Raw genomic sequence first — 13,958 nt, 5'->3', positions numbered from 1 at the left:
AAAGACTTTAAATTTATTGTAGCAAAACTGACATGAACAGAAAATCATTTACAAGCAATGTTAATGGCCGTGTTAACTGCCTGCAAAACATGCACGCCGCATGCCACGAGGCGCCACAAAAGCTTGCCACATTGCGAGCCTGGGCCACAGTAACGTGATGGCTGCTGGACTCGCTGTCATGCAGTTATATTTCGTCTTTATTTTACTGGGCTCTCTATACCGTTGGCTGCACTGCATCGAGTTGGAGAAAGATGAGCACTCTCGCTTGTTGCTGCACCTAATAAGACGCATTCGCCTGGAGCGGGAGTGTGATACCATTGTGGTCTATGGGAGTGAGCCGTGTGTGTTTCATGAGCTGCTGCCTCAGCTGGGGCTGCCCACAGTGCTGCTCTCTCAGGGCAGCAGCTGGGAGGAGTGGAGTTTCAGCAGCGAGTCTTTGCTGCTCATCTGCAGCTCAAATGCCGAGCAGGAGCAGAATCCGCGCACTTTACTCAAGCTGCAAGAGGCACGACGATTGGTCTATCTGGAGGCAGGGAAGCAACCGACGGAAGTCTGTGAGGCCTACTTTGAGCGGGAGCAAGTTAATGTAGCCATGGTGGATGCAGTGGGTAATCTGTACAGCTGTCGCTGCTTTCAGCAGGAGAATTATATACAGCTCAACTTAAGCGACAGCTATCAGACAGAGACCACAGCCCTAGTAAACTTAAATTTCGATTTCGACAAAGAGTCCGATTCCAACTCCCACTACGATTCAATATATGTGCAGCAATTTGCCAACATGCAAGGATCTGCTATTAGAACTGAGCCCGATCAACTAGGCCCACGTGCATTTGTCTATAAGAATCCCAGCACAGGACAGTATGAGATAAAAGGGTTCGTTTCTAATCTGATCACATCGTTTGCAGAGCGTGTGAATGCGACTCTGAAGTTACGCGACGACGTTGACCAGAAAATTCACCTGAAGAATATCTTTCAACGGGTGTTGTACAATGAGCTCGATATCGCTGCCATGCTGGCCACCACTGTGGAGTTCGAGAACTACGACTATCTTTCATATCCCTACATCCACAGCTCGTATTGCTTCATGATTCCAGTCCCACCTCGATTGGACTACAAGGAAATCTATATGATGATTGTCCATCCCCTGGTAACTGGTGTCCTAATCGTCTTTTTCCTGATCTTTTCGCTGCTGCTAATCTACAGTCAAGAGCTCAACTGGCGCAGGTTCAGCCTCATCGATATGCTGCTCAACGACCGCTGTCTGCGCGGCCTGCTGGGGCAATGCTTCCCGATGCCCGCCCAGCCTAGTCGGTATCTAAAAGGGATTTGTATGCTGCTCTGCTTCGCTAGTATCATGACGACGACCATGTACGAGGCCTATTTGCAGGCGTACTTTACGCATCCTCCGCACGAGATGATGCTGCGCAGCTTCGAGGATATTCTCAACTCTCGCTACAAAATCGCTGTGGAACGGGGCGAAGCGGTTAATTCTCTGCTTCGGAACTTTAGTTTGACCACAACCAATGCCCATCACGCTCTCGTCTTGGACGATTGGCAGGAGTTTATTCGATTACGGGAAGCGTTCAATGACAGCTTCATTTATCCGGTCACCGAGGTGCGTTGGTTCTCCTTAAAAGAGCAGCAAAAGTATTTCAGTGAGCCCGTCTTCTACTACTCAGAGGACGTTTGCCTGAAGCACTTCCTGTTGCTATCCTTGCCCCTTCGTCGTCATCTACCCTATCGCCAGCTCTTCGAACGGCACATTTTGGCCATGCAAGAGTTTGGAATTTCGAAGTTGTGGATGGCGAACAGCTTCAATGAGATGGCTCGCCTAAAAGTGGCTTCACGGAAGGATTTCAGTCACCCCGATGAGATTGAGGATCAGGTATATGTCAGAGATATAACCAACATTCTTATATTCTACTTAGCGGCTCAGCTATTAGCCTGCATTTGCTTTGTCCTCGAGCTGTGCTGGGCGAGGATTTTTGGTATTAAATAATGCAATTTATAAAAGCTGATCAATTTCACCTTCAAATCTTTCTTTATACTCTTTAGCAGAGTAATAAAATGCTTAAATTTGTAAAACCGAGTATTTAAATAAATAAATTATGGCTCAGTTTGTAAAGCGATTTCTTGCTGCATTTAAGAGCTAAGGACTTGAAATTTATTGTAGCAAAACTGACATGAACAGAAAATCATTTACAAGCTATGTTAATAGCCGTGTTAACTGCCTGCAAAACATGCACGCCGCATGCCATGAGGCGCCACAAAAGCTTGCCACAATGCGAGCCTGGCCACAGTAACGTGATGGCCGCAGGACTCGCTGTCATGCAGTTATATTTCGTCTTTATTTTACTGGGCTCTCTATACCGTTGGCTGCACTGCATCGAGTTGGATGACTTTCGAGAGCAAGATGAGCACTCTCGCTTGTTGCTGTACTTAATAAGACGCATTCGCCTAGAGCGAGACTATGATACCATTGTGGTCTATGGGAGTGAGCCGTGTGTGTTTCATGAGCTGCTGCCTCAGCTGGGGCTGCCCACAGTGCTGCTCGCTCAGGGCAGCAGCTGGGAGGATTGGAGTTTCAGCAGTGAGTCGCTGCTGCTCATCTGCAACTCAAATGCCGAGCAGGAGCAGAATCCGCACACTTTACTCAAGCTGCAGCAGGCACGGCGATTGGTCTATTTGGAGCCGGAGAAGCAACCGACGGAAGTCTGTGAGGCGTACTTCGAGCGGGAGCAGGTTAATGTGGCCATGGTGGATGCAGTGGGTAATCTGTATAGCTGTCGCTGCTTTCAGCAGGAGAATTATATTCAGCTGACTCTCAACATAAGTCACAGCTACAAAACAGAGTCCACAGCCCTGGTGAACTTAAATGCCGACAAAGACTCCGAGGCCAACTCCAACAACGAATTAATTTACGTGGAGCAATTTGCCAACATGCGCGGCTCTCCCATTAGAAGCGAGCCTGATCAGATCCGCCCTCGTGGCATCCTGTATCGCGATCCGGGAACAGGCAAGTATAAGATGATGGGCACCGCAGCCAACTTGATCAATACGTTCGTGGAGCGTGTGAATGCGACGTTGAAGCTACGCGATGACATTGGCGAGGGCAAGAAGCTTCACTTCAACAACATTATTCAAAGGGTGATGCTCAGTCAGCTGGATATCGCTGCCACGCTGTCCACCACGCTGAATGCAGAGAGCTTTGACTATCTAAGCTATCCGTATATGCACAGCTCGTTCTGCTTTATGATACCCTTGCCGCAGGCCCTGGAGTACGAGGAGATCTTCACAATCATAATGCAGCCTCTGGTGGCAGGCGTGATAGTCGTTCTGCTGCTGATCTTTTCTCTCCTTTATATCTATGGCCAGGACTTGAACTGGCGCAGGTTCAGCCTCATCGATATGCTGCTCAACGATCGCTGCCTGCGCGGTCTGCTGGGACAATGCTTCCCGATGCCCGCCCGGACTAGTCGCTATCTAAAAGGCATTTGCTTGCTCATCTGCTTTACGAGTCTCATCATCACCACCATGTACGAGTCCTATTTACAGGCCTACTTCACGAGTCCGCCACATGAGCAGATGCTGCGCAGCTTCGAGGATGTTCTGAGATCTCGTTACAAAATTGCCGTGGAGCGCGGAGACGCAAGCCATTGGCTCTTGCAGAACTTAAGCCTGACCACAACCAATGCACGTCGCGCTCACCTTCTGGATGATTGGAAAGAGTTTTTTCGCATACGTGATTCATTTAATGCCAGCTTCGTTTATCCAGTCATGGAGCTGCGCTGGCTGTCATTACAAGAGCAGCAAAATTATTTCCGGAAGCCCGTCTTCTACTACTCCCACGATATTTGCTTGCAGCACTTCCTGCTGCTATCCCTGCCCCTTCGTCGCCATCTGCCCTATCGCCAGCTCTTCGACCGGCACATTCTGGCCATGCAAGAGTTTGGAATTTCGCAGTTCTGGATGGCGAACAGCTTCAATGAGATGGTTCGCTTAAAAGTGGCTTCACGGAAGGATTACAGCCATCCAAAGCAGCCGGAGGACCGAGTTTATTTAAGAGATCTAACCCAGATTTTTATATTCTACTTAGCAGCTCATTAGTTGCCTGTATTTGCTTTGCTCTCGAGCTGTGCTGGTCGAGGTTTTGTCGTATTCAACAATAATAATTTATGAGAAAACAAATCTTTTAGCAAAGGAATAAAGTGCTTACATAAATTATATCTCAGCTTGAAAACCGATTACAAATCGGCCTTAAATGAGTTGCAAATCAGATTTCGCTCAAGCCTCATATAATTAGAGATGATTTCAAGAGCTTTAGCTCTTTTTAAGCTAGTAATTTAAGCTAATAAATAGAGCATGGCTGTAGCAATTATTTTGCATGCGTTTGGCAAAGAAATGCGAATATAAAATGGCCCTGAGCTGATCATGAGTGGGCCATAATGACAGGAGCAGCCAACAAATCATATGCTAGCCATGTTAATAGCTCTGCTAACTGACTGAAAAAGATGCATGCCGCATATCACGAGGCGCCACAATGCGAGCCTGGGCCACAGTAACGTGATGGCCGCAGGACTCGCTGTCATGCAGTTATACTTCCTCTTTATTTTACTGGGCTCTCTATGCCATTGGCTGCACCGCATCCAGTTGAATGACTTACTAGATAAAGATGAGTATTCTGGTTTGCTGCTGAGCTTCTGCCTCAACTGCAGCAGTGGCAAAACTATCCAAACTTAATCAAAGCTGCTTTAAATATGAATTTTAAAGCCCTTTGTATTAGATAATATCCAAGAGGCAATCTAAACAAATTTGGTAAGACAAATTTGAAGCAGCTTTGTATAACTTTTTTATAATTTATTTACATATTTAACTTAACCATGCTCGAAGCAGAAATATATTTTTATTTATATATTTTTAATACCCTATATAAATAGTTTTGCTATATGACTAATTAGTTTGTCGTTGGCTTTTAATGAGCTGTGTTGTAATGCCCTGAACATGCCCGGAATCAGTTGACAATTACTTAATTGTGCATTTAGCCGTGTTAACAGGGCGTTAGACATGCATGCAACAACCATGTCCAGGGCTGCCACAAAAATGTGCCACGTAGCAGGAGTCATTCTCAGTTGCCTGAAGGCCGCAGGACTCGTTGACCTGCAGCTCTACACCATTTTGGCCTTTCTAGACTCTCATAATCCGTTATATATTATCCGTTATATATTTATATATCGCCTTCGCTCCAGTCAACTAATTGCCTTGTCATCGCACATTCGCAGGGCAATTCCCATTGCGTAAGCAGAAGAAAAAAACTTGTAAAAATTGTAAAAAAAAAAAATCTAACAATCACTTTTTGGTGGAGCCAAGCGCTGAACTCTAAACCCTATTAACATAGCAAAGTCGCAACGCCTCCGCCTTCGCCTCATAAACGCTGGCGGATATAACTATATATATCTCCACATATCTATCTATATAGACACCATATAGCCACGCATTTCCATTTCCATTTAAATGACAAACGCAGAGGTTGCCAACGTCCGCATAAAGTTGTTCGTTGTTCGTTGTTTTATCTAAATCACATTTTTGTATGCACCTTTTTTATTTATTGATTAAAATCAATATATGCGATTTTAAAAGCTATTCAAATTGTCTTTTTATCTCTGAATCAATTTGCAGGGCGATTGTGAAAAATCCAAAAATGTTTTGGGTAACACGCATTCCGCGCGGCGTGGATGATGATGATGACATGATCCCCACGTTATGGCTAACGGAGAGCCGGAGTCTGCGTCACATCTGACGCTGAGAGAGCTGCCAATCATAGCTGCAAGACCGTTGATAGCTATTGCAGCAATCCGCATGATTCGTCCGTCCGGCTCTGGCCATAAATGCTAAACAATGCGGGTGTCTATGCCGCGATTATGCAAAACTGAACTACCTAACGCACTAATAGAGCCGACAACCGTATAAAATTAAAGCCAAAAAAAAAAAATATCCAAAAATTAAACTATAAAAACTATCAAGCATATCAGCGACTTAGTCACATCATTTGAATTTTATTCGGATTTTTGGCGCCACTGCGCTATGAAAATGCGGACAGAAGGGTATACCCAGGGTATGAGGGCATGACTGACTTGGCAAAGTATATTCATACTCGATTAGATTCTGAAGACGAATTGATTAAGTCAATTCTGTCTTTGTCTGTCTTTCTATCAGCCCTTCTGTTGATCTGTCCAGCATATAGAACCATATTCTATTTTGCATTGCAATAAATATATCAGCTCTATAAAGATAGGCTGCCAGTCCAACAAGCAACAAAGACAAAGCTAATGGAATATCAACTCTAACGAAAATTTCAGGGCATATCGTAGTCGAGTATACCCTACACTATGGCTTTGCTTATCTTAAATTTTCCCCTTTGCTTTGTCGCGTGCTAAGCTTTGAGGATTTGGCCTTGGTAATACTCAGTGGGTGATATTGTTACCGATCTCTAGAGATACACAATGGCTGCGCTTTTTCGATCAGCTATTGATTATGCACATTCGCTTTGTGTAGTGGCAGCTGCCCGCGGGTGTTTCTAATATCTGTAAACTATCAAATCTTATGCAATGCTCGTTTTTTATTACACTCAGCTCAAGGAAATCCGAAAAATGTAATTTGCCAAATTGCATATGTGTAAAACGTTTGCCAAGCGGTTTACGAATGTTTCCATAAAGTGGTTTCAAGTAATGACAGTATCTCTCCCGACGACTATGGGAGTTGCATTAATTGGAGCGGAACTCAGTGGAGATGATTGGGATTTGGGAAACGCAGCTTTAAAGAAAGATTAAAAGCAATTTTGATTGGTTTTGAGAGTACTTAAGCTGATTCAAAAGTAGACTTTAGCTGATCTTATGGGTAAAAATTTACATTCCCTAGCAAAGACATCAATCAGACTCAGCTAGACTCGGACCATGGGCCATGTTTATATTATAAGATTCCAAAAGAAGAGTAGTACAGAGCATAGAGTCTAGAGAAACTGAAAGACTATGTAAAGTATTTTTTTAAACTATCTTAAAGGCCAAATCTTTAACAAATCCAAATTCCCCGATGAAAAGTCCACCTGAATATAATAATATAATCCACAGATTATGATAATCAATATGTATAATATATAGGCGCCCATACTTCACTTCAATAGCATTGACAGCTAACAACGGGAAATAATAGGCTAAACTGAAAATATGCCCTTCATGTGCAGAAGACTCACAATATATAAATCTCTTGCTTTTCAAGATTGAACAATGATCAAAAGTCAACTCTGTACTCAATGGCTTTGCTCAACATATAGAAATTGCCAATAAATTATTGATTCACTGCTCTATTATGGCCAATTTTGTTGCAGTCGTCTTTCCCAGGAGTCGCTGCTGCCTGCACTGCAGTGCAATTCCCATAGCCAATTGATAAAGTATTTCCACACAACGCAGCTCCTAGCGAACTCATCTCCTTTTGTATGTCCAATCATAATGAAAAGCAATCATCGCAGTTGCTCAATCTTTTGACATTTTGTAGAGCAGCAGATAAAAGAAGCGTAACAAAATGTGAAACAAGGCAAAAGACAAAAACAAAAAACAACAAAAATTGAAGAAAAGCAAAAGTAAGGTAAAGTAAATTGTGGTTAACAATTTTTCAATTGCAATCGCATTTCCAATTCTATTATTAACCGTTGGAGCTGTTGATGGATGGCCAAGATGTTTGCTCGGATGTCTGGATGAAGACGTAGCTGCCTGATAATGGGGCCATAGAAATGGACCAGGCCAAGACGGCCCAGACCGAAGCGTAACCGAACTCAGGGTCATTTAGATCAAATGGGCATTTGCGGCTTATGTCATTATGGTCAGAGCTCGAACAAAACCTAAACTCTAAGCTATTTGTATGTCTTTCTTTGTTCGGCTTTTAATGAGGCCTCGCTCTAAGAGTCAATAATAAACATACTTACAAATCCAATAAGATATGTGCGCTCAATTAACGAAGTAATATGCCTTGATAAAGCTTTAAAATAAATCTCTTTGTATGCTTCATAAAACTTGACTCGAAGCGACCTTTAGTTATTAATAAAAAAATTAATTGAGATATGCTAAAATAAACATAATTTAGTTGCTTCAGCTTGGGCAATTGTAGGTGTTAATATTTTTGGCAAACAAATGCAAAAAGAAACTAAATAAAAAACTAAATCCAATTGTAATTTGCTTCAATGTTACATTTTAACGGCTAGTTAAGATTTTGAGGTCGGAAACACAGACGAAACAGAGTGAAAAAAAAATTAAAAACAAAAGAAAAAGAAAACGAGAAAGAAAAACTTTTTGCCAAACGTTGTGTGACTGGCTAAGTAATTTATTTCCTTCCTAGTTTTATTTGTTTTTGTTTTCTGTTTTTTTTTTTGTCGCTTTAAGCTATTAAAGAGCGTTAGTGCAGATGTGCAAAACAAGCCACTTGCACCTTACACCATCTAACAGAGAGATGGCACAGATGGATTCCCACAATGTTGCGATCGCCGCCCCGACCTCCTGCCACCTCCAGCTAACATTAAAAACTTCCAATTACTCACCAACGGCGGCCCCCGCAGCGACATCTTTGCGTATACGTAACATATTAATTATGCCAAACGAAGCAGCAACAACAGCAACAGCAGCAACAACAACAACAAAAACAACAAAATTCGAGAAGAGAAAAATGTTCGAAAATAACTTTGCTTAATTAGCAATATTGATAATTATAAAAGCTAAATATAATATTAATATGTTGACCTCATTTCAATTTAAAATAAATGAAAGTTCAAGCTTGAATATAATAAATATAATACTTCAATTATATGCTGCAACAAGCAGCAACAAAGTGTCATCGCGTGTTAAGAAACCAGCAGAGAAGAGCAACAGACATTTTTTATTTTGTAGGAAACTCAGTTTGTTTTCACATTTAACAATAGCTGAGCATGCAATTTGTGCATTAAATGATACAACAAGCGTGTCAAGTGAGACATTTTTGGAGTGTGAATATCAAGATCTTTGGTTGCCTTTCGCTTTTACAACCAAATGCACTTTGACACTCACTTTTTGGACAACTAACAGTTTTTGGTCAAACCATGAAATAATAGTCATATTAGTCTATGTAAAATATAAAATATAAATATATATTTTTAACACATATAATTTTAATTTAAGAAAACAGCTTTACACAAAAAGTTCAATTGGTTTTCTTACATTCAAATCTTGGCGCACTATTACCGCTTAAGCAACGCAATTTTGCGTGTTTTACAGCACACAAGTTTAATGCAGTGCTGCCAGATACCATAAAATATGTGCTGCTGCGGTCACGACAAGCAGTCACAGTTCACAATATTGTCATCTAGTCTAACAAATTAATGTTAAAAACATTCGGACCAATGATTTCATTAATACAATAAATCAATTTTAACTAACTTAGTTTATTCACACACTTGTTTCACTTAAAGCTTGCTGTAAATAGTTCGTTAAACCGCAAGTGTTTTCGAATGCTGAACGCATCCAAAACACTTGCTAACAGGTGGCAACGCCGCATCACCTGCTAGCCCGTTCGTCAGTGTTTTTATATTTTCGCGAAGCAATATTTAATTAAAAATCAAGTACAAAACATATTAAAAGAATGCAGTAGTCAATTTAAAATAAGTGTAATAAATGATTGTCACTAAATATGTGTAGCTGCATAGAAAGCACAAAACTGTGCATAAAGCAACAGAAGAAGAAGCAACAGTTAAGCCATATACACATATACAAACATACAATATAAAACCAAAAGCACAAACAACACACACACACACATACATAGTAAGGTGCGAGCTATGGGCGGCGCGCAGCGGACGGACAGCATAAGCGACCGCAGCGACTAGAATTAACGTTTAGTCTAGTTTAAGCCACAGACGCCACATCACATAGCAGCACGCTGCAAGCTGCTTGCACGGAAAAAAATAATACGAATGAAATTAAAATCTATATGTAGGTAAAATAATCTAAAAATAAACTTATACGTAAGCAACGGGTGCGGAAGAAACGGCAACAACATATTCATGTATGTAAATTAATAAAAAAATATTTGCCAGCTTAAATATGTATGTATATTTAAATATATGTGTGTGTGTGTTTGTATTTTGTCAGCGGGCTGCGCAACAAATGAAGCGAAAACCCAACAGCACCAGCAGTCGTAGCAGTCTTTGGGCCACGTCTACGCTGCAACGTTGTAATTGAAAGTGAACCGTGCTACCTCAACAAGCAGAACAGCAACAGGAACACCTACACACGCACACACGTGCGCATACCCATTGACTCTCACACACAAACACAGAAGCAACATGCTGCCTCGGTTTCGTTCCTTCTATGGCAAAATAATTATATTTGTGCTTGTCGCGCTATGCTTTATACTCTATCTGAAAGTTCAACCAGCCAGCGAGGATTTCCCGTTGCCCGTGAGAGCAAGACAGAGGCCAGCTCAGCTGGCGCGCGTGCGGCCGAGAGCGCATGAGATGTATCCAGAGAATGAGCAGGAGAATGAAATAAGACCCGTTACAGTGTCGCCGTACGAGCAAAGCATACAGTTGGATCTGCAGAAGCAGGATAGAACGTTGGGCAACAAAGGTGTGGCCGTGCACCTGACCGGCGCTGCGAAGGCGCGTGGCGAGAGGATCTACAAGAAGATCGCACTGAACGAGGAGCTGAGCGAGCAGCTCTCCTACAATCGCACCGTGGGCGATCATCGCAATCCGCTGTGCCTAAATCAGAAATATGATGACCCCAGCACTCTGCCCACTGCCAGTGTCGTCATTATATTCTACAATGAGCCATACTCCGTGCTGGTGCGGACGGTGCACAGCACGCTGAACACGTGCAACGAGAAGTCGCTGAAGGAGATCATCCTGGTGGACGATGGCAGCGACAATGCGGAGCTGGGCGGCAAACTGGATTACTATGTGCGCACACGATTTCCCCCCGGCAAGGTGACAATTCTGCGCCTCAAGAATCGGTAAGTGAAAGGGCATGATGTGGTGACAAACGGCGCTAAAGAGGGTAATGAAGCTATTGGAGGTAATTGGGTAAAGGGTACAGCGGCAATCATCAATCTCTTGGCACACTTTGGCTGTCTCTCCCTCTCTCTCTCTGTCTCTCTGCCTCTGTCTGTCTTTTTGGCTAGGTAAATCTTCATTGAGCTAATCGAATGCACATTCAACTTGTTGGCTGTAAAATTAACACAAACACACGTTCGAGTGGATATCGTTCGGTTTGCCTTCATTTGAATAACTCGTTTTGTGGCACAGACTCACAATCGGACGGCCAGACTGGGAGCTTCTTCTTCGCAGCTTTTAAAAGTTGAAGAACTAAAAAACGTTCAGCAATTTCAAAAGTCAAACTGATATTTGACAAGCAGCACGACTAACAAATACCTAGCAGACGAAACAATTGACAGTAACTAAATGTGAAATATATATATAAATTCTCCAAGACCTCGAAGAGTCATAGAAGCTTGACTTGGCTTATCATACTGAGGTCAATACTTCGTGGTCTGCATCACCTTGGCCACTGTTTGATCTGCTTATCATACCCCATACCTGCTGCGGTCTAGGGCATATAATGAAACCGTAAAACCTGTTCGTCAACTCATGATTATGTTTTTGACTTTTATTTTGTATCTTTCACTTCGTATCTCTCGCTTAGCACTCGCGCGCACGCCTCTGTTCGCTGACCCAATAATTTAATTCTCTTTTTTTTGTTAGCTTGCCCAAAATACCATTTTGGCTAAAGGAAAGTTGGTAGCTCTGCTTTAAGCTGTTCTTCTTCTTGGTTTATTTGTTTGCCTACAGCTTGGGTCTGATACGCGCTCGATTGGCCGGAGCTCGGATTGCCACCGGCGATGTGCTCATTTTTCTGGACGCTCACTGCGAGGCGAACGAGGGCTGGTGTGAGCCACTGCTGCAGCGCATCAAGGAGTCGCGCACCAGTGTCCTGGTGCCCATTATCGATGTGATTGATGCCAAAGACTTTCAGTATAGCACCAATGGCTACAAATCCTTCCAAGTGGGTGGCTTCCAGTGGAGCGGTCATTTCGATTGGGTGAATCTGCCGGAGCGTGAGAAGGAGCGACAGCTGAGGGAGTGCAGTCAGCCCAGAGAGATTTGCCCCGCCTACAGTCCGACCATGGCGGGCGGTCTATTTGCCATGGACAGACGGTACTTCTGGGAGGTGGGCAGCTACGATGAGCAGGTGAGCCGACGAACTGCAGAGGCTGAGAATAAGTTATGGAAATATGTATTCACTTTCTTAGATGGATGGCTGGGGTGGCGAGAATCTGGAGATGTCGTTTAGAATCTGGCAGTGTGGCGGCACAATCGAGACAATACCCTGCTCCCGCGTGGGTCACATCTTCCGCGACTTCCATCCCTACAAGTTCGTATACAGTTACCACCCTAATGGATCTCAATTAACATTTACTTTCACAGATTTCCCAATGATCGTGATACGCACGGCATTAACACCGCTCGCATGGCCTTGGTCTGGATGGATGAATATATAAACGTGTTCTTTTTGAACCGGCCCGATCTGAAATTCCATCCAGACATCGGCGATGTGACGCATCGCGTTGTGCTGCGCAAGAAGCTGCGCTGCAAGAGCTTCGAGTGGTACCTGAAGAACGTGTATCCGGAGAAATTTGTGCCCAACAAGAATGTCAAGGCCTGGGGCAAAGTGAAAGCAGTCAATTCAAATTTGTGCTTAGACGATTTGCTCAACAACAACGAGAAGCCCTACAATCTGGGTCTATATTCCTGCGGCAAGGCGCTGCAAAAGTCGCAGCTCTTCTCCTACACCAACAGTCTGGTGCTGCGCAACGAGCTGAGCTGCGCGACAGTGCAGCACAGCAGCTCCCCACCGCATCGTGTTGTGATGGTGCCCTGCCTCGAGAACGACGATTACAACGAGCAATGGAAGTACGAGAATCAGAGGCTGATGCACGTCAACACAGGGCTGTGCCTCGACCACAGTGGACTGAACAGCATGGACGATGCACTGGTCGCGAAATGTGATCTGTCCAGTGACACACAGCGATGGATCATTCTACACGACTGAGCTAGCCACAAGCGCGCTTCTCGCAACCAGCGGACCAAGCCAATTCCAACAGAGAGAAACTGACTAAGCGTAGCGCCGTGCGACGCTTTTTACCTACAGACTCAACTAGAAACGCAACATGTGTAAATACAAACTATTAAAGAAAAGAAAACGCAAGGATAGAATCATATAAAATATTTTCTATATAATATATACACTATATAGAGAGCGTAAGTTGTAGTTAGTGAATATCAAAGGAAAGACGGATCGACATAAATCAAAAATAAGTCAAAATATATTAACAGATTCATTAAGTGTTGTGCGTTTGTTGTGTAAACTAAAACTAAATGAAAAAGCTAGTAAAAGTTGTATAGATATACATTATGTAAATCTCTCTATATATAATATATCTGTTTATGTGCATATTATTCCTATGTAAAGCTTGAATAATTATAATTGCTATGTGATCATCAAATGATAAATCCATCAACAACAAAATAATATTTATAATAACACTCGCATTCCGAAACAAGTCTCGAATAATCAAAATATATCTTTAACAAATAAGAAAACATAAGGGATGCAATGCAAAGAACACATAAGAGTAAAGCCCAAGCATTTATCAACTAACAAAAAAAAAAAAAAAAAACTATTTTTGCCATTTATTTTTTGAAAAAATAAAAAATATACATATGAAGAAACTGCTTCCACACATGGAAGACTTAAAACACAATAAATTACACTTTATGTTCTTCATTCCTTATTTATTATGGGAGAAGGGTATATGGGTTTGTCGAAATGTGCTTTTGTCTATAAGAACTTTTATGAGTGGAGTGGGATTGGGGAATATCTAAA

General features: G+C 42.6%; 3 protein-coding genes across 3 annotated transcripts; all 3 read left to right on the top strand.

Moving 5' to 3' along the window:
- The first annotated feature begins 100 nt into the window (after positions 1 to 100).
- LOC108652706 (uncharacterized) lies at positions 101 to 2,002 on the top strand. The gene has a single exon (XM_018102901.3). The coding sequence runs from the start codon at positions 101 to 103 to the stop codon at positions 1,997 to 1,999; it is 1,899 nt and encodes a 632-aa protein (XP_017958390.3). The 3' UTR covers positions 2,000 to 2,002.
- A 305-nt stretch (positions 2,003 to 2,307) lies between these two features.
- Positions 2,308 to 4,136, top strand: LOC108652705 (uncharacterized). Its single transcript, XM_089262080.1, has 2 exons — positions 2,308 to 2,829; positions 2,908 to 4,136. The coding sequence occupies exons 1-2, from the start codon at positions 2,308 to 2,310 to the stop codon at positions 4,105 to 4,107; spliced, it is 1,722 nt and encodes a 573-aa protein (XP_089118206.1). The 3' UTR covers positions 4,108 to 4,136.
- Positions 4,137 to 9,537: 5,401 nt separating this feature from the next.
- Pgant1 (Polypeptide N-Acetylgalactosaminyltransferase 1) lies at positions 9,538 to 13,698 on the top strand. The gene is made up of 5 exons (XM_018103535.3): positions 9,538 to 10,080; positions 10,167 to 11,028; positions 11,864 to 12,263; positions 12,325 to 12,446; positions 12,500 to 13,698. Exons 2-5 carry the CDS (start codon positions 10,361 to 10,363, stop codon positions 13,122 to 13,124), a joined length of 1,815 nt encoding a protein of 604 aa, XP_017959024.1. The 5' UTR covers positions 9,538 to 10,080; positions 10,167 to 10,360; the 3' UTR covers positions 13,125 to 13,698.
- Positions 13,699 to 13,958: the final 260 nt, after the last annotated feature.

Source organism: Drosophila navojoa, chromosome 5, assembly GCF_054131105.1.
Source record: "Drosophila navojoa isolate 15081-1374.11 chromosome 5, UAZ_NAV_1.0, whole genome shotgun sequence".
Taxonomy (NCBI): Eukaryota; Metazoa; Arthropoda; class Insecta; order Diptera; family Drosophilidae; genus Drosophila; species Drosophila navojoa.
The sequence above is the reverse complement of the archived record's forward strand: the minus strand, read 5'-3'. Positions and strand labels throughout refer to the sequence as shown.